Genomic DNA, 23,967 nt, shown 5'->3' with positions numbered 1-23,967 from the left:
AATGTCTGGAATGATGGTATTGAATGCTGAACTAAAGTCTACAAAAAGGACCCTTGCATAGGTCTTTGGAGACTCAAGATGTTGTAGGATGTAGTGCAGAGCCATATTAACAGCATCATCTGTTGATCTATTTGCTCGGTATGCAAATTGCAAGGGGTCTAACAGCAGATCCGTGATGGTTTTCAGGTAGGAAAGCACTAGCCTTTCAAAGGTTTTCATGACTACAGATGTTAAAGCAACTGGTCTGTAGTCATTCAGTTCCTTGATGGTGGGCTTCTTCGGCACTGGGATGATGGTAGATATATTGGTTGCCCCCTAGGAATGAGTTGGGTGCTCAGCATATTTGAGGAACACCTGGTTGTCGAATGCTGTCGTAGAAGATTGAGCAATGTGACACAGTATTTAATCAGCTCAAGTTGCGGAAAAGTTTACTGTTGCGCAAGGCACATGGACAGAAATAGATAAAACTAGAGAATTCCAGCTTCTAGTAGACTCTGAAATGTTACCTGTCCATGAAGTTAAATGAGTCACTTAAGAGTATAATGGGAGATTACTTGTGGGAGGATGGCCACATAGCAAATGGGCTAATGGAATTTCCTTCAAAGGGGCACTAATGATAACATCCACTGCACAAATCCAAGTGATTTCACAACATGTGGCTTAGCTAAGAGCAAGGAGCATCTCAAGTGTTTTAATCAGTTGGCTTTTAAGATTACTTTGACTAGCATATTTCCTCCAGTAATGAAAATAGAAAATTTTGAAGTGACATTTTGCCTAAATAATGTTGCTTATTAAGCAATGAATTTTACACTTTCTTCATTTTCTTTGATACTTTTCCTTGCCAATGTTCGTAGTTATTTATTGAAAGCACTTCTACCCCAACTTTCTGTACCAAATATCCAAGATAACTTGTCAGAATCGGAACACAGCAGCTGAAATACATAAGAACGGCCCGCCTACCCCATTCACCAATGCAACACCAGTTCCAAGAACTCCATTGGCCACTGCTTTGTTTCTAGATGTAAATTGGAGTGCTGGTTGTCATTTTTAAACCTCTAAGTGGCTTAGGACCAAGAAAAGGACCGAGATCTAGTAGGGAGGTTATTCTTTGAGACTCATCTCTGCAGAGTCTTAGCATCAGAGGCTTCTCCCAACGTCAGATTAACACCAATCTTGCTGAATACCTTCTAAATTTCTGGCTATTTTGGAAAGTTTAGGAGTGGTAGAACGCTAAATCCCCATCCTGTAGAGGTGATTGGTTATTAACTGAGAGTTGTTACTCAGCATGATGAAAAACGTGAAAGTGATTGTTGTTGTAATAATAATTGTTTGTTTTGAGTCAATTTATAGTTATTTAATCTTTCCTTATGATATCGGAATGTAAGCTACTTAGAGACGTCTAAGACTGAAGTGGTACATAAACTTTAAATAAATAAAACCAGCAACTAAATTATAGCGAACAGTTTATGATACGCAGACATGTGTACATGTAGTCAGTCAAGCATCTGCCACTTAACCAATTATTGTTGAAAGATGGTTTTAAAGTTATGGTTGTTTATTTCAAGTGGAGCATTCCACTTGAAATATATTTGAGCTTATTAATGAGTAGTTCAGTGGGACTTGATTCTTGTTTTTAATCCAATCATGGTTTATATTTGTCTTTCAACAGGAAGACACCAATGCTATTCACTCTGATTACAAAGATGGGTTAAGTGAGAGCACTGCAGGTAAGGTGGAAGGAAACGTGTGAAGATGATTTTATCCATTTCTTTCTATTGTTAAAGTTTCCTTCTAAAAACCAAACTCTTAATATTGTTACTATAAATCATGTGCTATGGCCATAGCAGAGGTGGGTTTCAGCAGGTTCTGACCAGTTCTGGAGAACCGGTAGCGGAAATTTTTAGTAGTTCGGAGAACCGGTAAATACCACCTCTGACTGGCCCCGCCCCCATCTATTCTCTGCCTCCCGAGTCCCAGCTGATCGGGAGGAAATGGGGATTTTGCAGTAACCTTCCCCTGGAGTGGGGTGGGAATGGAGATTTTACAGTATCCTTCTCCTGCCACGCCCACCAAGCCACACTATGCCCACCAAGCCACACCCACAGAACCGGTAGTAAAAAAATTTGAAACCCACCACTGGACCATAGTAAAATTAAAGTTTGCCGCTTCTCTGTAGGTAGGTACAATTTGTGTTGACTCCTTTTGTTATGAGAACTCTGTGGAAGGGATTCCATTATTTCTCCCTAGGCTTTATTGCTTCAAGTTGGTTTGGTTCTTGGACTCTCTTCTGTTTGAATTCCTAAATGTCACTGATTGCATCCTCCCAACCAAGGACTGTTAAACAATTGAGTTTGTAGAAGAAATAGTAGAGGTCCTGGAATCAAAATACTAAAACTAAAATTGTTTTGATTTTTAATTTATATCATTTAGTTTAAATTAAAATTAAGCAGACTAAATGCCATTAATATGATCACTCCCCGTGCATTCATAATTTGCTCCTGGCATAATTTTATGTTATAATTTGGCACTAAATCTAAATTCCAATCTAGCATGTCCTCTCTTAGCTTAGCTGCAAATCCACCAACAACCTGTGGTTTTATCTGAGTTTATTTTTCTAGAATTTTTTGGTAGTAATAAGTATTCATAGATTTCCAGATTCACATAGTTCATTAAAATACTTTCCAGAAGCTCTAGCTGCCAAACTTTTATAAGTCAGATTTTCATGAGGCTTTGCCAAAACTGGCTAGCTAGTAAAAGATAATTATCTATTTTCATTTTGAAGATTTGTTAAGTAAAAGTTATAGAATTGTAGCCGCATTGAATATTCAAATCATAAATGTCCTTATTTTTTTTCTTGTTCTTTCCCTTTTCTTTTTTAAAGGTGCTAATAGTCTATTGGATATGAGTTCAGAAACAGAACAGCAAGATTTGCTCTTGATGTTGCAAGGAAAAGTTGCTTCTTTAACATTACAAAATAAGAAATTGCAAGAAAAACTTCAGGTATGTGTTCAGGAATAGCTTCTAGCACAAAACAGCACAGTATCTTTAACAAAGGATGTCAGTGCTGCAATGAAAAAATATTAAACTGAAATCTGAAGGATGCAAAATGATTTTGTGCAGCTGATTCAAGAAATTATACGGGATTGGAAATTCCTGATCCATCATTGGTCCATACACCAAATGGAAGCAGCGGTGGGTTTAACTTATTTCTACCACCGGTTCTCCCCGCACACGCACGCTTACTTCACACATCCGTGTACGTTCCGTGCATGCGCCCGACCTCAAAAACATGGCTAAACAGGATGGCATAGCAGCAGGGCAGGTGGGTGGGCCCACCCGCGATCTCTGCTGCCAGATCCCACCCGCGATCTCTGCTGCCAGATCGCCCGAATCGGTACGAACTGGCTGAATACCACTTCTGAATGGAAGCTAAATCAGAGTTCCTCTAGTAAAGCCCCCACTTTCTCACTGAAAAATAACCTGCAATTATGGCTTATTTATCTATATGATTCGTGTCACCCTTTTCTTTCTGAAAAGTAGAAGGTATCTTGGATGAGAATCTCCCTTCATATTGCCCTTCCAACAACAAAGAGCTGAGAGAGACTTTTTTGGCTCAAAAATCATCCAGTGAGCTTTCTTGTGTGAGGTTGGGCTTGAACTTGAATCTCTCCAGTCCATATTGACACCTTTACTACTACCCATGCTGGCACAACTCTGCCATTCTCTGTGCAACTGCAAGTGGAGAGCAAATGGGTGCTTACTTGCTCCTACAGAGAGGAAGCATTTTTCTCCATGAAGCAAGTAGCTTGAAAATCATCATTTTCTGTCCTGCCCTGTAAAGAGAAAAACATTTTACTCTATTAGACCAAGCAGAAGCAACATCTCTTCCCCTTTAGCAACATGGAGATAAGTGCTCCATGCAAGATCCAGTGGGAGAAACTTGGTCCTCTGCTTTGGCATCTACACACTTGTTTTCTTTCTATGCACTAGCACAGGGGTCAGCAACCTGCAGCTCTGGAGCCGCATGTGGCTCTTTCATCCCTCTGCTGCAGCTCCCTGTCGCCAGTCAGCACCACAATTTTGAGAGGAGCTTCCAGTTTGGGGGCAGGGGGAGAAGCAGGGCATGCCAGGAGGAGACCTTATGGCAAGGGGCAGGTTTTCAGGTCAGCCCACAATTGATAGGGTTAGGACTGGTAGAGGAAAAAGGATGCCACGCTAGGAGGAGACTCTATGGTGGGGGAACCGGACTTCGGTCAGCTCCAGAATTGAGCGGTGGGCTTCTGGTTAGGACCTTTGTGGCTCTTTGAGTGTTTAAGGTTGCCGACCCCTGCACTAGCAGATATATTGCTTCTCTCTACTCCTTCATGGAGAAACACAGGTCGGATATATGTGTTTTTGTGTCTTGGGGTATGTGACTTAGCCTTACTAAAAAGCCCACCATGACATCACCTGGAGTACATTCAGATTCCCATTCCCTCTTCCGTGTCCTCATGTTTGCGGTTTATGCAGTCAGTATAATTATCTTCAGTATTTCTGAAATCAGAAATACAATCCAGGCTGCATTGGAAATGGGAACTCCTCGGACCAGCCAACACCACAAAATCATCCTTCTGGCAGAAGCGGACGGGTGGAGGGAGAGGTTTGCTAGTTGAATGGAAATCAAATGTTGACCCAGTAATGATCAAAGAGAGGAGAAAAATGTAGCTCCTTCTCTTCTTGATGGGGAAGGAATTCTTGGATTACATTAGAATTAGACATAATTGTTAAAATACTGCCCTCTGCCGTCTCTGCAGGCAAGAACCTTCAAAACAGAAGATACAGACACTACAATGGAGTCTTCTTGTTCCACCCATGCAGAATTTGGTGCTTTGTCGAATAGGCTGAGTGAAAGCTCAACATCAGCAGCCGAGGAGATAAGCACGCCTTCTCTGATTCTGGCACAGGCTCGGGAAGAGACAAGCCTTAATGAATTAAAAATTAAACAGTTACAAGAAAGCTTAGAAGAAGTACAGAAGAGACTAGATAGTTCAGAAGCAAAGAGGTTGCACTTGGAGTCTCAGCTTCAGTCTAGTGTGCTGGAGGAGGGTCCTTTGTTAAACAGCTCAGAAATTTCAGAGAATGGCACTGACCTCAGTCAGAAACTCAAAGAAACTCAACTCAGATGTGAAGAAGCAATGAAGGAAATGCTGCATGTCCAGAGACAAATGCAACTGGACGTGGTAACTTCAGAAAGTAAAGAGCCTGACCTGCATGAGGTCAAAACAACCTGTGAAGAAGTTGAGCTGCTGAAGGAGAAGCTGAAGAAAGCTCAAGAAGATGATGAAATGCTGAAAGTGAAGGTGAAGGAACTAGAAATAAAGCTGGAAGAAAGGGAGAGAAATGCTGCTGGTATAATGTCTGTGGAGGAGTGTGAGGCGATGAAAAAGTCTTATTGTTCAGTTATTGAAAATATCAACCAGGAGAAGATGTTGCTAATTGAGAAATATAAGGAAGGACAGGAAAAAATCAAAAAGCTTCAAGACAGACTGAAGGCTCAGATGGAATTAGGTCAGAGCGATGAAGCTCAAGAGGTGAAGGATGCAAAGAACCAAGTAATAAATGAACTCAACAGGCAGGTTAGTGAACTTTCTCAAATGTACAAAGAAGCCCAGGCAGAACTTGAAGATTGCAAGAAGAAAAGCACTTCAGAAGATCTGACTTCAGGATATATACCTCTGGAGGAATACGAAAAGCTAATGGAAGCCACCGCCTCACAAAGAGAGGAAGCTGAACATGCTTTGTTGGAAATGAAGACACAGTACACAAACGTGTTAAGTGAAATGACACAACTCCAAAACTTGGTTGACTCTCAAAAGAAGAATTCTGTCTCCATCACAGAACATCTTCAAGTAGTGACTGCTCTCCAGACCTCAATGAAGGAAGTGGAAGAAGAAATAAATGCGCTCAAAGAGCAGATTGTCCACAAAGAGAGAGAAGTGCAGCGTCTGCAGAAGGAGTTGTTAGAAGAAGAAGCTGCAGTGTGTGAAGCCATGGTGCCTAGAGTATTGTATGAAGAGCTTCGGACTTCTTCAGAAAACGAAGTCAACTCCTTGTCATCCAAACTGAAGGATCTGCTGAAAGAAAAGGATACTTTGTCTGCCGATCTTGCACAGTTGAGGAAGGAGATCTCCCAAGTGAAAGGGGAGAAAGAGAATCTCCGAGCTCTTCTCCAAGCCAAGGAAGAAGAAATCAAAGGGCTACTTCATCAGTATCATAAGTCTCAAGAAGAACTCCTCAAAATGAAAAAAGCTTCCGAGAGTGCCTTAAAAATGGATGAAGACAAAGATAAAAAGGTTAGTTTAATTTAGTTTACATTATTGTCATTGCACACGGTACAACGAATGCCGTCTTCCGTGTACATCATAACTATAAAAATAAAAACACAAACATATATCCTTTACATTCTATATAATTGAAATTGAAAACCCGATATTGCACTATACCGTAGAATTCAACATGGTTATTGCCCTGGGATAGAAGCTGTTTTTCAGCCTATTTGTCCTTGTTTATATTATGCTGTACCATCTGCCAGATGGTAATAATTCAAAAAAAGGGTGCCCAGGATGAGATGGATCTTTAAGAATGTTTTAAACTTTCTTAGACAGTATGAGCTATAAAGCTCTTACAAAGAGGGGAGAGGGCAACCAATGATGCTCTGGGCCAGGAGTAAAATGCTCCCGGTTTGGACCGGATCGCCCAATCTGGTAGCGATGGCAGTGAGTGGTTCGGAGAACTGGTAGCAAAAATCCCTTCCCCCCCTCCATGCCCAGCTGAAAAAATGCTTATAAAAGTTAAAAAAGAGCCTCTGATGATTGCGTGGCTCAGCTGGGATCATCAGAGGCTTTTAAAAGCATTTTTTTTACAACTTCTTCAGCCGAAGAGGTTGTAGAGAAAAATGCTTTTAAAAGTTTTTTTAAAAAGTTGGCCATGCCCACTCAGTCACATTACCCCACCACCACCAAGCCACGCCCACAGAACCGGTAGTAACAAATTTTACATTTCATCCCTGCTCTGGGCAATGACATTGATCCTCTGGAGTGCTGTCCTATCTGCTACTGTGCAATTGGCAAACCATACACAGGTGCAGTAAGTTAAAATACGCTCTATGGTACAGCGGTAGAAAGCCTGCAGCAGCTTTTCATTCAGTTGTTTGTTTCCTGAGAAATCTCAGTTAGTATAATCTCTGCTGGGCCCTAGTTAGTTGTTTTTAGTTAGTTGTTCTTAGTTAGTTGTTCTGATATCCATATCAGCAGTGGCTGGGTTTCCCATGGTCCAAATGCCTCCCCCACACACCCCCGCAAGCCTGTTCACCCACTGATTACTTGAAAGATGTTACTGTGCTAGGTTCTTTGTGGTCATTGCAGAATCCTGGCCTAGGCTCAATTCCTTTGGCTTTTTTATCTATTTCCAATAACAGAATCATGATGTAAATGCAGAAATGGTTTCCTATCTTCCAAGATGGTTTTTTTGTACACTATCTCTTGCATGACGTTATTTCAGGGTTTCCTATGTTCCAAGAAGGTTTTTTGTACACTATCTTTTGCATGACCTTATTTCAGGGAGTTTGAAGAAATAAACCCTCATCCCCATGTGTGTTTTTGCAGAAAAATCAGGCTGTAAAAGGTGATTGGTGCAACCATCATAAATATATGCCAGTTGCCAAGCACCCAATTTTTTTTATCATGTGAGGGGGGGAGGATGCTGTGATGTTTGCAATTGTTGTCCATTTTTTCAGTGCTGCTGTAACTTTAGACAGTCATTAAACAAATGGTGGTAAGTGAAAGGCTACCTTTGCAGTATGATTAAACAATGCCATCTGAATCCAGGTGATGGTTGAGCAGCGGGTTGGGCTAGATCAGGAGTCTCCAACCTTGGCAACTTCAAGCCTGGTGGACTTCAATTCCCAGAAGTCCTCAGCCAGCAAAGCTGGCTGGGGAATTCTGGGAGTTGAAGTCCATCAGGCTTGAAGTTGCCAAGGTTGGAGACCCCTGGACTAGATGACCTATAAGGTCCCTTCCAACTCTGTTAATCTGTTAATGGTGATAACGAAGGCTGTTTTCCCACCTTTAAAGCAGAACTCACCAGTGCCAGAACTTTGATGTACTCTGGAATAATGAAGTTTTTTTTCCCCTTTTATCCTTTTATAGATAACAGACATGTCTAAGGAAGTTACCAAGTTAAAGGAAGCATTGAACAGTCTTTCCCAGCTGTCTTACTCAACTGGTACACCTAAACGACAAAGTCAGCAGCTGGAGCTGTTGCAGCAGCAAGTGAAGCAGTTACAGAACCAACTGGCTGTAAGTTTATGACTTCCTTATGTACACAATTGCTTATTTTTATAGTTGCAGACCAGGATTCTCCTTGGGATGAAACTGGATACAAGTACCCCTTGATTTTTGATTGTATAGGTAGTCCTTGACTTACGACCACAATTGAGCCCAACATTTATGTCATTAAGTGAGACATTTGTTAAGTGAGCTTTGCCCCATTTTACAACCTTTCGTGCCACAGTTGTTAAGCAAAGCCCTTCAGTTGTTAAGTTAGCAACGTGGTTGTTAAGTAAATCTGGTTTCCCCTTCAACTTTGATTCTCAGAAGGTCGTAAAAGGGGACCCCGGATACTGCAGTGGTTAGAAGTATGAACCAGTGGCCAAGTATCTGAAATTTGATCTCCTCATGGGGATGCTGCAAAGGTCATAACTGTGAAAAACGGTCATTTTTTTCATTGCCATTGTAACTTTGAAGGGTCACTAAATGAAGTGCTATAAATTGAGGACTCCCTGTAAAATTGAGTCTGGAATTACAGTTGTAAGCTGTGTCAGTTGTTAAGCAGGTCCGATTTTTCTTGCGGCAGTCATTAAATGAATCCCTGTGATTGTTCAGTGGTTGTTAAATGAACAACATAGTCATTAAGTGAATCTATTGTCCGCAACGTACTTTCCTCCAGGAAATCAGTTTCTGGCAAAAAAATGTCATGTCACAGTCACACAACCATGGAAGATTGCAGTTTGACTGGGCTGGTTGCCAAGTGCCCTAAATGCTATCGTGTCATGGCGGGGGGCGGGGGGCAGGGGCATCGTAACTTTGAATCTGAGTTGTAAGTAGCCCTGGGGAGGTTTGGGAGCCCTGGGGAGGTTTGTCGTAACTTCGAATATTTGCTAAGCAACCGCTCATAAGTCAATGAACTTATGAGTTCATTCACTTAGGGCTGGGAAGTGGCTCACCAGGCTAATGCAGCCTGTTATTAACACACAGTTGCCTGCAATTACAATTACTGCAGGCTCGAGTCCCACCAGGCCCAAGGTTGACTCAGCCTTCCATCCTTTATAAGGTAGGTAAAATGAGGACCCAGATTGTTGGGGGGGCAATAAGTTGACTTTGTATATAATATACAAATAGGATGAGACTATTGCCTTACACAGTGTAAGCCGCCCTGAGTCTTCGGAGAAGGGCGGGATATAAATTCAAATTTTTTAAAAAATGAATCCTTTGATATCGGGGACAATCTCAGCGAGATACCTAACCGTCCATTGATTTATTTTTTTAAATTAAGAGCAATGGCAGATCCTTTAGCTTCCACCATGCCAGTGCTCATTTTCTTGTCAGAAAAAATATCTTTTTTTTTAGTTCTTTCAAATCAGTGTGGGAGCTTTGCCTATAGAATTATAGCAATATAGTTATAGAATTATATTTGCATCTGAGATGGCAAACCAGTTGGAGCAACGTAACATAAAGTCTAAGTGCACCGTGGACCAAATTTTTGTATCTGCTGATTGTGCTTTGTACCAAAGCCAGGTTCTGTAAGGCAGGCATATGAGTGCCTAGCTGTTTCCAGAACATTCTGAGGTTGAGTGTTCATCAGCTACTTTAGAATGAAGGCATTTGCCTTGATTCAGCGAAATGAGCTATCAGTATGAATGCTTTCAATTAGGAAATTGGCAGCATGGCACTAAAGAGAATCAGAACTCCCATCAAAACTCCAGAGAAGTCAGTTGCTGAGGTCAGTTAAGATATTTGGCAAAGAACATCAGAACCTCATGAGATTTCAGTATCTTTTCCTTCCTTTATAATGCCCAGAAAGATTTCTGGGCATCCCTTGTTTTCATTGATTATATTTTCTTGAAGTACACTATTTTTTGTCCAACAATACATTTGTACCTGCTTTCTAAAGGAGTGTGTGCTTCAGGAGAAAGATATGTGCCATTTCAGAGCCAATATAAGCAATAGCACTTAGACTTATATACCGCTTTACACTGCTTTACAGCCCTCTCTAAGCTGTTTACAGAGTCAACCTATTGCCCCCAACAATCTGGGTCCTCATTTTACCCACCTCGGAAGGATGGAAACCCGAGTCAACCTTCAGGCTGGTGAAATTCGAACTGCCAAATTGCAGGCAGCCGGCAAGCAGCAGAAGTAGCCTGCAGTACTGGACTCTAACCACTGTGCCACCACAGCTCTTAGTATTGAAAGTTGAAAGATAACCTGTACAGTTAGTCCTCAACATGCAACCATAATAGAGACTAGAATCTCCATTTGTAAGCAAGGTGGTTGTTAAGTGAATCGTGCCTAATTTTATGACTTTTTTGTCAAGGTTATTAAGCAAATTTGCTGCAGTTGTTTAGCAAATTTGGCTTTCCTAATTGACTTTGTTTGATAGAAGCCAACAGGGAAGGCTGAGTTCCTTCTCCCAAGCATTTATCATCTAATCCAGGGGTGTCAAACTCAAGGCCCCATGGGCCAGATCCAGCCCACCGGATGCTTAAAACTGCCCCACGGGGCTGGCCTAGAAATATCAAAGGACTGGCCCACGGTGCGGCACCCCTGTGCCCCATTTTTGGCTTGGACGGCCTCCAGCATCCTGCTGGCCAAAACAGGGCACCCCCGGGGCACATGCAGCCTTCCCACACCCCATTTTGGCTGGCAAAGTGCTGCAGGAGGCCATCCAGCCAAAAAATGGGGTGTGGGGGCTGCACGCTAGTCCCCTGCGACACATATGCAAAAACATATGGACTACAAATCTTGATCAAGGCAAAACAATAGATCCAATTTACATAGACTTCTGTAAATCTTTTGACTCAGTGGTACATGACAAACTTCTCCAAACTAAAATCCTATGGCATCTCCGGACCCCTCCACAATTGGATAACAGCATTCCTGTCTAACAGACAACAAGTAGTCAAAATAGGCAGTGCCATATCAAATCCTGTTTCTGTCAATAGCGGCGTTCCCCAAGGCAGTGTTCTTGGACCAACACTCTTTATATTATACATTAATGATCTCTGTGACCATATTAAAAGTAATTGTGTTCTCTTCGCTGACGATGTCAAAATATTTAACACTACCAACAATACAGCTACCCTTCAAAAAGACCTTGACTTTGTGTCAGAATGGTCAAAAACTTGGCAACTCCAAATCTCAACCAGCAAATACTCTGTTTTACACATTGGAAAAAAGAATCTAAACACTAAATACAAACTCGATGGACGTTACCTTACAGATGACCCCCACCTTGTTAAAGAACTTGGAGTTTTCATATCCAATGATCTAAGTGCCAAAGCTCACTGCAACTACATTGCAAAAAAGGCTTTAAGAGTTGTAAACCTAATCTTACGTAGTTTCTTCTCTAGAAACACTACACTGCTAACCAGAGCTTATAAAACATTTGCTAGACCAATTCTTGAATACAGCTCGCCTGTCTGGAACCCATACCACATTTCAGACATCAATACAATTGAACGTGTCCAGAAATATTTTACAAGAAGAGTTCTCCACTCCTCTGAATACAACAAAATACCTTATGCCACCAGACTTGAAATCTTGAATTTAGAAAACTTAGAACTCCGCCGCCTTCGACAGGACCTGTATTTAACTCATAGAATCATCTGTTGAATACTACTTCAGCTTCAATCATAACAATACAAGAGCAAACAATAGATTTAAACTCAATGTTAACCGTTTCAATCTTGATTGCAGAAAATATGACTTCTGTAACAGAGTTATTAGTGCTTGGAACACACTACCCGACTCTGTGGTCTCTTCTCAAAATCCCCAAAACTTTAACCAAAGATTATCTACTATTGACCTCACCCCATTCCCAAGAGGTCTATAAGGGGCGTGCATAAGAGCACAAACGTGCCTACCGTTCCTGCCCTATTGTTTCCTTTCATTTTGGCCAGCAGGACTCATCCGTCCCATCTCTTCCCCCTCCTGGCCAGCCTGTGGAGGAGAAGTACAATGCTGATCTGGCCCTCAAAGAAATCCAGTTTGACACCCCTGCTCTAATCTAGAAAATCACTATTTTCTATTTTGCTCGCACAAGTCTTGGATTCTTACCCTAGGACAGAATAGGGAATATCTGGGATGAAAGCTGGGGATATCTGGGATGGACAGACACAACTATGCCCATGCATTGCTATCCTCAGTGTACATGTGGCAGATTATGGCTTGTGTGAATTAGTATCACTTTCTGTTCTACATTATCTTTATTAGAAAATGACATCAATGTTCCATTAGAATCCTAGTGCATGCTTGTTCATTTGTTGATTGATCATCTTTCTTTTCAGGAAACGAAGAAGCAACATCAGGAGATAGTTTCTGTTTACAGAACACACCTGCTTTATGCTGTGCAGGTGAGAGGCTCTTTCTTTCAGCTCTCCTTGCATTTCTTTCAAGGCCATCAGTTAGTTAAAGAAAACAGTGGATTTGGATTTGTAGAGTTGTTGGTGCTCTGTGAGTTTGGTTGGTTTTCTTTTTGCAGACATTTCATTACCCAACTAGGTAACTTACTCAGTTTATGTAGGTAAACCCCCATCAGGGTACAGTTATTCTTTCTACATGAATGCCTATAACAGCAAGCCCTGCAACCCTGTTGCACTGAAGGTGTTACCTAGTTGGATAGTGAAGCATCTGCCAAGAAAACAACCAAGCTCACAGAGCACCCAGGACTCCACAGTTCAAGCCTGAGTTACAAATATTCTCTTGTGTCGATTATATTTGCATACTATTGTTAACTATGGATGGTACAGGAAATGGAAATCAATCAGGGACCTTAGAGGTCTTCTAGTCCAGCCCCCTGCTCAAGCAGGAGACCCTATACTATTTCAGATAGGTACAGTTTTCTTAAAAACCTCCAGTGTTGAAGCACCCACAACATCTGAAGGCAAGCTATTCCACTGATTAATTGTTCTCACTGTTAGAAAGTTTCTTCTTAATTCCAGGTTGCTTCTCTCCTTGATTAGTTTTCATCCATTGCATCTTGTCTTCTGGTGCTTTGGAAAATACGTTGACCCTCCACCCCCTCTTCTTTGTGGCAGCCCCTCAAATACTGTTATCATGTCACTCCTAGTCTCTAGACTAGCCATGCCCAGTTCCTGCAACCATTCTTTATATATTTCAGACTCCAGGCCTTTAATCATCCTAGTTGCTCTTCTCTGCACTATTCCCAAAGCCTCAACATCCTTTTTTGTAATGTGGTGACCAAAACAGTATTCAAGGTGTGGTCTTACTAAGGTTTATTAATACTAATAAATGCTTCAGAAAGAAATATTGCACACAGCTGTTATATGAGAATGAATGCCTCTTCTAAGTTGGTCTGGCCAAATCATTGTTAATGAGGGGTAACTGTAATTTGACTAAAGAAATATATGCAATCATTTTAACCGGAATGATTGACTAAGGATTGCCATCTCAACTCATGTGTTTACAAAGGAGAATATTTTGACATACGTAACAGAGTAACAAATGTTTTTAATTTAGAGCATGATTATCATAATACGAGTACTTGCTTTATTAAAACAGTGCAGTAATGTTTGTAATATTATAAGACAATAATTAAGAATTTGGCTTAGTGCCCTTGCTCAAATATTATTAATATTGTTTGCCTTTACTTTTTTTACTCCTTTCTAGGGCCAGATGGATGAAGATGTCCAGAAAGTGCTGAAACAGATTTTAACAATGTGTAAAAACCCATCACAAAAAAAAGGTGAAACTGTTTTTGTGGATCCCTGATGGTGCTGCTGCTGCAGAATTTGAAACTCACCTTAGAAAGATTTCCAAAGTGCTAATTTTGCATCTTGGACATAAATGCAGAATTCTCCAGAGATTACAGTTTACTATAAATCAGGCATGATCAACCTCTGACCTTCAGTATTAGAACGTGGTTGTGTATTTTCTTTGGATTATGATGAGTTGAGGCAAACTTTCACCATTTTGGTTATAAGCAGCTGCACCATTTGAAGTTGGAGGCAGAAATTAATTGTTCAATTCGTGGTTATTTTTAAATGGATAAAATTACCTTCTTTATATTTTTAGGCCTTCAGATGTCCAATATAACCTAGAAGCTAATCGTAAGGAAGACATCTTCACCTTGTTGAGTAAAAGCCAGCTGCAGTGTTTTCTTTTTATTTATCAAGTAATTTATGGACTGCGAGAGCACCAGATTTGTCATATGTATTAAATAGGTAACATAAAATATAGCCATGTACTAAACAGGGGTGGGAAACCATAACCCTTTTATGACTTGTGGACTGCAATACCCAGAATTCTGGAAGTTGAAGTCCACAAGTCATAAAAGGGCCATGGTTCCCCACCCCTGTACTAAAACAAGTAAATACTTCTGAAACAGCTAATTGCTAAAACCTCAGTTTCATTATCAGGCAGGAAATCAAACTATCTATGCAAAATTTTGCAGTTCTATTGGAAATAGAACTTAGAAGAGGGGAAAGGGTATTTCAAATTGCAAGCAAGGGATCTGATTGAATTCATGATGTTTACAGTGAGTTATCTTATCTCACAGTTCCAAACCTCACTTTTGTAAAGAAAATAAAAATCTTCTCTATGATATATTTTTACTGACCCTCAAATTTAGAAAAGCCTTTATAATGAAATGTGTTTGCTATGTAATATTTTTTTGCAATAGACTTTAATAAGAATTTACGTAATTGCTTCCTTGGTTTTCTCCCTTAACACCCTCCCCCGCCCGTAATAAAATTGGTGGAAGTAGTCCACTCTCTCTAAAAAAACTTGTGCTGAAATAGAACTGTCCATGTATTTTAGATATGTTGTTGTTTTCTTTTCAAAAATGCTGTAACAATTAAAGCAGAGAAAAACCTGTTTCCCAGAAATGTTTGTTGCATTAAATGAATATGATATATGGATGATTCTACAAATTGCAGTGGTGCCTAAAAATTGTTTGGCTGCTAAATTTTAGTAAAAATGAGTAATAGAAATCCAGGTTGATAATAGCAACGTAAATGAAGATAACAAGTAGTATTAAAGCAGTGTTTCTCAGCACTGGCAACTTTTGAAGATGTGTGGACTTTAATTCCCAGGATTTGCAAAGCTGGCCGGGGAATTCTGGGAGTTGAAGTCCACACATCTTCAAGTTGCCATGGTTGAGAAACACTATCAGAATATCATTTTGGGATAGCAAGAAGGAATATGTGATACATTTTTATCTTCTATTTTAAGGACATGTTTATACTGTTAATTGGTTTCTGGAATCAGTTTCAAACTAGTGAGATCAAATTTCAAACTAGTGTGAGCTTGCCAAGGATGTCATTTTATGGAAGAATATCACATAAATATAGGAGTCCCAGTATTCAATTGATAAATGGTGTAACTTGCAGAATTAAATTGATTGAACAAATGTACACATCTAGTGTAAACATGTGTTTTCATGAGCACTCATATTTCAGAAACTGATAGTGGATACCACATTTTTTTGAAAACTATATCGCACTGATTAAAGTTTTTGAACGGAATTTGTAAAATGAATAAATGCATCACTTCAGCTCTCCATGGGTTAAACATAAATCCCCAAATCTAAACAATGTATATTTGTCCTAAATCAAAGAACCTTTTTTTGTCTTTGGTGTATGGAATGACTTAATTATAAACAACCTCACCCCTACAAAGATCCTCAGTGGCCTGTAATAAGTGGCAAGTAATAGTTCGGTGTCTCAGGGTTACCACATTCACCAGGCACTTACAGTACATAGTTCTCTCGTTTACTTTTTATTTTTCTGGTGGTTGTTGTTGTTGTTTAACAATGAGCAGAATTTTGAACTCCTGAATCTTTTCTTTCTCATTCTTTCTTTTGTCTCTCAGTATTTGAATAATTAACTTGAGACAATATTTCTTCACACAGCACCTGTTTTAGTACTTCAAGGGGGTGGGAAACTTTTGCAGCATTTACCAGCAAAACAAACAAACAAGAGAACTCTTAACAAACACTGCCAGGTGTAACACTTGAGGAAGCGTTTTGTAGGTTTGCCTAACATTTTTATTTTGTTACATGTATTTATTACGATTATCCTTGTGGACACATTGGAAATTGTATTCTATAGCATAGTAATAGTCCTTTGTACATTTACAGAAGTTTCCTTATTCAGCAAATAAAAAGGTTTTTTTGTCCATGTTTTTCATTTCTAGATCTTTTGTGTAATGTGTTATATTAATATACTTCGCAAGAACCAAGGGGAAGTTTCTTCAAGGAACACATGGAGGATCTGCAAAGGCCCTGATCTCCTTAACCCACAATTACGTTTCTGCTCCCAACACAACTGTTAGGGCCCAAAAGAAGAGAATATAGAGTAGCTCAGAGTTGAACTGTGGAATCCTTGGTTTTCTTGCAGACATTTCCTTAGGAGCCCTGGTGGCGCATTGGTTTGAATGCAGTATTGCAGATTAATTCTGTCCACAGAGGGAGCAGTTGGATCCTGACCAGCTCAAGGTTGATTCAGTCTTCCATCCTAGGTTGAAGTTGGTAAAATGAGGACCCAGATGGTTGAGGGCAATTTGCTGACTTTGTAAACTGCTTAGAGAGGGCTGTAAAGCACTATGAAGTGATATATAAGTCTTAAGTGCTATTGCTATTACCCAATTAAGTAACGCGGTGGCTCAGGGGCTAGGACGTTGTGCTTGTTGATCGAAAGGTCGGCAGCTTAGCGGTTCGAATCCCTAGTGCTGCTGTGTAACGGAGTGAGCTCCCGTTATCTGTCTGCCAACCTCCCGTTACCAAGTTCTGCCAACCTAGCAGTTTCGAAAGCACGTAAAAATGCAAGTAGAAAAAATAGGGACCACCTTGGTGGGAAGGTAACAGCGTTCCATGTGCCTTTGGCATTGAGTCATGCTGGCCACATGACTACGGAGATGCGCTGGCTCTTCGGCTTTGAAACGGAGATGAGCACCGCCCCCTAGAGTCGGCAACGACTAGCACGTATGTGCGAGGGGAACCTTTACCTTTACCTTTACCTTTAATTAAGTAATGTCAGCATGCGAGAGTGGGGTTGCTACTTGTGCATAGGCAAGAAACTCTTAAGGAGTCAGTCCAGCAGAAAACAATATCCTAATTAAGGAACTAACAAGTGGGGATAAAACCACACTTCCATTAATACTAGCAACGCAAGTGACTGTAAATAGGGCTTAGTTTGATTAGATAAAGATCAAATATTATTTCAGTCAGTTTGTTTATTTCATAAACACATCCATGCAGTTTTCTTGTCTGTCATGTAGAAGGGTTCTATTATTGATGCTCTTGGAATTTATTTATTTTTTAAAATTAATTTTCCAGTCTGTATCATGGAACTGGGATTCCCGTTCTATCCAACTGCAAACTAGATTCAATCCTGCTTGGCTTTCTGAGGTCTTGACCTCCAATTTCTTGGCATTCCCATCCTCATTCTACAAATCATCTTTGCTTATAATTACTTAAAACAGATCGGGGGTTAAATTGGAATGAATTGCAGTTTTAGCTAATATAAAATAAATATATAACACAATCGATCAAGCATTGTGATTTCCTATTTCCTTGCAATGGACTTAGGTTTTTATTTATTCATACAGTTTCCCAGACAAAGTACACACACACACATATTTTTTTCACCTGTAGTTTTACTTGAATATTAACTCCCTCCTAAAAAGGACTAAACCAAGTAATTCACAGATGTGACACTAATGGGGATCAATGAAATTTCTATGGTAAAATTCAAGTCTCGGAGACAAACCAAACACCTGGTGTCTTCAAGGAGAACATACTGTAGTTTTTTGGGATAACAACATTGAAGTGGTTTGACACTGTCATCTTTGGCGGGGTGTGTGTGTGTGTGTGTTTTCAACCTGACAATCTATTCTATGGAGACCAGGAACTTATTGGTGGGATTGTTCCTTCCCAGTAGTAAACAGGTCTAATTTGGCTTAGCTTTTTATGATCAGCCAAGGTGCTGCAGGTACCTAAATAATACTACTGAATTTAAGCACACAAAGATGCCTTAGTGCCGCCACAACCAAGCCATTCCCTCTGGTGATATTTCCGAAGACCACTCCAAGCTTGTGTTTCTGTACTTTTCAGCATTGGCATTGCAGGTACATCAGCAATAGTGTCTGTTTAAACTTTACTCTCTGTGAAATTTGACTTAACTTTGGCTTGGTCTTTTTAAAGACTTGGTGAAGCTCCATTTAACTGGGGTTTTTTTAAAGCCTGGCTTAGACGCACTCTGATTCATCTGTTGTCACTGTATTGTATATGTAATTACATAGTACTTGTCATGCTGTATTGTAGTACAGCATGACTTACAGCTGCAAAATGCTCTAAAAATAAAGAAGCAGGAGGGGCAGCTTTCTCTGCCTGAAGCCTAAAGGCCAGCCAAGATAGTAACAGAAGAAATCGCATCGGGGTGTCTATCAGGAGGCATAGCATTTATTCTGCAAGGCAGATTCAACACGCTGTCGACCCAAATGGTAATATTGATCGATTGCAAAAGAAGGAAACATGACCTTTTCTGCCTGAAGGCAAAGGTAGAAGCAGAACAACAAAACTCATTCTGTCAACTTTGACAAGTTGCCTTTAGTAACCTGGCAGCTAATATTCATTCAGCAGATCATTCCAATTTTGAAGGATCTAATTTTTTCACAGTAGCCATACTAGTTTGGGGAACTTTTAAACTTGGTTTTTCATTCTTCAAAAACACATCACTAGGCCTGCCGTATGGATGAGATTGGGGGGTGGGGGCGAAATTGGGGTCATATACTACTTTGGTACAAAAGCCAACTATTGAATGCAAAGAACCAATGTGCAGATGACAGAATGTTTTTTCTTAAAGCCAGTGCCCTCCAGATCAATGTTTCTCAACCTGGCTGGCTGGGGTATTCTTGAAGTTGAAGTCCACATATCTTCAAGTTGCCAAGGTTGAGAAATACTGCTCCAGATGTTTTGGTTCTGCCCTTCCCAGAATCTACTATATACGTGAAGAATGCTGAAATGGGATAGCGGGATTCGGGTGAAATCCAGCAGGTTCTGACAGGTTCTGGAGAACTGGTAGCGGAAGTTTTGAGTAGTTCGGAGAACCGGCAAATACCACCTCTGGCTGGCCCCAGGAGTGGGGTGGGAATGGAGATTTTGCAATATCCTTCCCCTGCCATGCCCACAGACCCGGTAGGGAAAAATTTTAGATTTCACCTCTGGCTGGAATCCCAGCAATAATCTAACCTTGAGTTGTCCTCAGCTTTTAAGGCACTCAGATGTCCACCCTCCCAATTTCTGCCTAATCCACGTCAGAGGATTACATAGACCTGGGTCTTGAAGATGGGCTGTGCATACTTAATTAGTGCGAGGAGGAGAATAAAGATGCAGCATTTTGTCCTGGTTTTAGGAGTTATTTGGTTGAAAAGGAGGGACTGCAGGAAGAGAGTTCTTGTCACCAAGGCAGTAAGAACAACGCTTGTGACCATGGCTACTGGACTGCTTGGGGTGTGGCCTTTGCTTGATCAAAAGTGATCCACCCAGCTTTCTGAAGCATGGAAGGCTAGGTGCCTTTTCCTAAGATTCAAACCCGAGGTGAATGTGCCCGATAACAGGGTTGATTCCTGGAAGGAGGACACTGGTTCCTGGACAAAAGGTTAAGGTAAGATGTGGTCCTGTGTAAGCCACATATTATATTATAATACCCAAATCTAGCGTTGCTTCAATCCTTCAAAGTTGCTACGTTAGCAATACAGGTAGTCCTCTATTTATAACAATTGAACCCCAAATTTCTGTTGCTAAGTAAGACCGTTATTGAGTTTTGGCCCATTTTACAACTCTTCTTGCCACAGTTGTTAAGTGAATCACTGCATAGTTAAGTTAGTAACACAAAATTGTCAAGTGAATCTGGCTTCCCCATTGATTTCACCACATCAATGGCTTGATAATGTATGATGACCCATGTCAGCCATTATTGTTTTTTCTTCAGCAGGTAACATGTAAATAATCCTGATTTCCTTTAGAGGGCTACTGTAAGTTAGCTATGACAGATGTTATAGTTAAATGAATTTAAAGTTAAATAAATAATAAATACATAAAGTTAATAAATGTTATAATTCCAAAGCAGGACAAGAAGCAATGGATGAAGCTTATCAAAGAGACATCCAACTTAAAGAGAAATTTCCTATCATTGAAAACAATCAGTGGATCAGCTTGCCTCCAGAAATTGTGGTGCTCAATCCCGAGGTTTTTAAAAGGAAATTCAATGGTGAAAAAAGTAAGGTTCTACATTTAGGCAAGAAAAACAAAATGCACAGGTACCGTATATGTGGTACCTTGCTCAATAGTAGACACTGTGAGAGGGATCTTGAAGTCCTAGTGGACAACCATTTAAATATGAGCCAGCAGTATGCAGCAGCTGCCAAAAAAGCCAACACAGTTCTAGGCTGCATAAACAGGGATAGAATCAAGATCACGTGAAGTGTTAATACCACTTTATAATGCCTTGGTAAGGCCACACTTGGAATACTGCATTCAGTTTTGGTCGCCACAATGTTAAAAAGATGTTGAGACTCTAGAAAGAGCGCAGAGAAGAGCAATGAAGATGATTAGGGGACTGGAGGCTAAAACATGAAGGGTTTCAGGAACTCGGTATGTCTAGTTTAATGAAAAGAAGGCCTAGGAGAGACATGATATCAGTGTTCCAATATCTCAGGGGCTGCCACAAAGAAGAGGGAGTCAAGCTATTCTCCAAAGCAATGGGTGGAAACTAATCCAGGAAAGAAGCAACTTAGAACTAAGGAGAAATTTCCTGTCAGTTGGAACAATTAATCAGTGGAACAACTCCAGAAGTTGTGAATTCTCCAACACCGGAAGTTTTTAAGAAGATGTTGGATAACCATTTGTCTGAAATAGTATAGGGTTTCCTTCCTCCTTCCTAGAAGACCTCTGAGGTCCCTTCCAATTCTGTATTGTGACTTTGCTTGTCAGAAAGTTGCAAAAGGTGATCACATGACCCCATGATAGTGCAATCATCATCAATAGGAACCAGTTGTTAAGCATCTGAATTTTGATTACGCGATCATGGGGATGCTGCAACAGTGGTAAGTATGAAAAATGTTCATAAGTAGCTTTTTTCAGTGCCACTGTAACTGAATGGTCACTAAATGAATGGTTGTAAATCGAGGACTATTTGTAAACTATTGGTTTTTCAAATGAAGCTTCATCCTACAATTAGATAGAACAATAGGAAGAACCATTGCACACACAGCTAATTTTTTTTTTTTAAATCTTGGTAATTCTTGGGGTAATAGAAATGGAACATTTTTCAGGCTTTGGGACAAAAATCTGGGGCTGGTATGAATACTTTGTTTGACAAAGTTTGACAAAATAAATAAATATAAATAAATACATAAATAAATAAATGCCTGGCTGCTGAGCTACCTCAGGCTTTTATCAGTGGAAGTATATTCAGCAGTCAACATTTTATTTATTTATTTATTTATTTATTTATTTATTTATTTATTTATTTATTTATTTATTTAAATTTATTAAATTTGTATACTGCCCTTCTCCCGAAGGACTCAGGGTGGTTCACAGCCAATAAAACCACAATACATATGATACAGATTAAAAAATAGTGTGAAAAACTAATTCAATATACGGCCTAAAATTTTTTAAATACAATTAAAAAACGCATTTAAAAGCCCCAATTTAAAAGCCCAATTTAAAACTACATTTAAGCTAGTCCTGCACGTCGAAATAACAACATCTTCAGCTCGCGGCGGAAGGTCCGGAGGTCGGGGAGTTGACGGAGCCCCGGAAGTAGCTCATTCCAGAGGGCAGGAGCCCCATAGAGAAGGCCCTCCCCCTGGAGGTCGCCAGCCGACATTGTCTGGCTGACGGTATCCGAAGGAGGCCCTCTCTGTGAGAGCGCACTGGTCGATGGGAGGCTACCGGTGGCAGTAGGCGGTCCCGTAGATAAGGGTGTATTTTTAAGGATGTATTTCATGTCTAAACTGATTTGCACTAATAATCATCTGCTGTCCTTAAGAATCCTTAGAATTTCTGGTCCTGAATCAAACTGGGTTACGTAAAATTTCTGCAGGAGGAAACTGTGGGTGTATTCGGGAGATATGTTAACACTATCTGGCTGCAAACTAAGAAAGATATGGTGCTTTTTGTTTGCTTGTGTGTTTGTTTTTGAGGCTAGAAATTTCTTGTTTATTGTGGGAAGTTTGATCTTTGAAAAGATCAAGTCCATACATGCAACAAGTACTGCCCGTTGAAATCCCTTATAGAACTTCTGGGCCCTGTAGCTGGAAATGCACATTAAATTCCCATTACTGGAGAAGGTACTCTTTGCTAGGGAGTAATCATTATTTGCATGATTTATGTGAGGAACCTATTTGTATTCTGATTCAGATGGATGGCCTCCATCCAGCTATTTTTGAAACTGTTCCAGATCATTTGCGCCAAGTGTGTGGTGTGTATATACCTGCATGCAAGAGAACTTAAATCAACCCAATGTTGTTCTGGGTATATTTTTAATTGCTTCTATATTGCAGCCCTCCTCCAGTTTTTCTTTGCTATGCACTAACACTTGTTTAAAGCTTGCAAGTACTAAACTGACCACCTGTTGAATATGTAAAGCAGAATCAAAGCATTTTGCTCTCTTTCAAATACCAATTGCATCTCATTGCATCAGGAAGTTGGAGCTGTATATTTTGGACTTGAACAATTGAATTGAACTACAGTATTGGATCATTGCTTACTTTGTAATAGCTTTAATAGTTCTCAGGTACAAGCCTTTCTCAATTCCTTCCTTCCTTCCTTCCTTCCTTCCTTCCTTCCTTCCTTCCTTCCTTCCTTCCTTCCTTCCTTCCTTCCTTCCTTCCTCCAGGCATTAAACCCCAGCTGTGTGACAGCCAAATTATCTTTACTCTAACGAAAACTTAAGCCTTCTCTTCAGCAACATCCACAATTCAGACTTCTCATGATTAAGGAGTAGGTCCCGGCAGAATAGATTACTCAAGCTAGCAAGCCAAGTCACATGGAAAAGGAAAAGCAAAATGCTGCCCAAATCAGTGGTGAATTTCCTTTGATTAGAATGATCTTCCCTTAAAGAATGGAAGGAAAACAGCTTCCATCGGAAAATGCTACCAGCTTCTAGATGATCACTGTAATAGAAAATAATATTTATTTAGTTCTTATAACAGGTAATCAAAAATTATTTAGCTCTTGAGACATTCTAGCAGTTCTTCTCCATGCATTTAAGTAGCACTGATAGTAGGTACATACTCTTGCTAGCATTTAGGGGGATACCGCGGTGTCCAGCACTTTATGTCTCAATTGTGTAGGCTACTTTTTCCACCTGTTTGTCCCCCAATTCTTTCAGTAAAAACAGATCCAGAAAGAGTATACCACAAGCAGAGCAATGGATCCTACTCAGACCTCAAAGGCATTTATTGAGCATAAGTTAAGATACAGCCCTGTACTTTCTTCAGATTAGAATTTATAATGGTGTCAAAGTGGTAGGCAGTTTCCTGGGATCAATCATCAACAGAAAAATAAGCATTCAAGAAATACACTATAGATTTGCACTTGGTAGCGTATCCATGAAAGCCATGGAAAGGATATTCAGAGGATGTGATGTGTCTAGACCTACAAAGGTCAGAATAGTGCAAACAA

The 23,967-nt window shown here is 40.2% G+C and overlaps 1 protein-coding gene across 3 annotated transcripts in view; it reads left to right on the top strand.

The window, feature by feature from the left end:
• The window catches only part of RAI14 (retinoic acid induced 14), a 134,351-nt gene extending 117,894 nt beyond the window's left edge, over positions 1 to 16,457 (top strand). For 2 of the 3 annotated variants that reach the window (XM_058170172.1, XM_058170175.1), the window contains 7 exons: positions 1,670 to 1,727; positions 2,882 to 3,000; positions 4,794 to 6,332; positions 8,187 to 8,336; positions 12,602 to 12,667; positions 13,944 to 14,018; positions 14,347 to 16,457. In XM_058170172.1, coding sequence (XP_058026155.1) covers positions 1,670 to 1,727; positions 2,882 to 3,000; positions 4,794 to 6,332; positions 8,187 to 8,336; positions 12,602 to 12,667; positions 13,944 to 14,018; positions 14,347 to 14,493 — 2,154 coding nt within the window. In that variant the 3' untranslated portion in view covers positions 14,494 to 16,457. Of the gene's footprint in view, positions 1 to 1,669; positions 1,728 to 2,881; positions 3,001 to 4,793; positions 6,333 to 8,186; positions 8,337 to 12,601; positions 12,668 to 13,943; positions 14,020 to 14,346 lie in introns of all 3 variants that reach the window. The other variant, XM_058170173.1, reaches the window with a different exon arrangement.
• Positions 16,458 to 23,967: the final 7,510 nt, after the last annotated feature.

This window comes from Ahaetulla prasina, chromosome 2 (genome assembly GCF_028640845.1).
Source record: "Ahaetulla prasina isolate Xishuangbanna chromosome 2, ASM2864084v1, whole genome shotgun sequence".
Classification (NCBI taxonomy): domain Eukaryota; kingdom Metazoa; phylum Chordata; class Lepidosauria; order Squamata; family Colubridae; genus Ahaetulla; species Ahaetulla prasina.
This window is presented reverse-complemented; position numbering and strand designations above follow the sequence as displayed.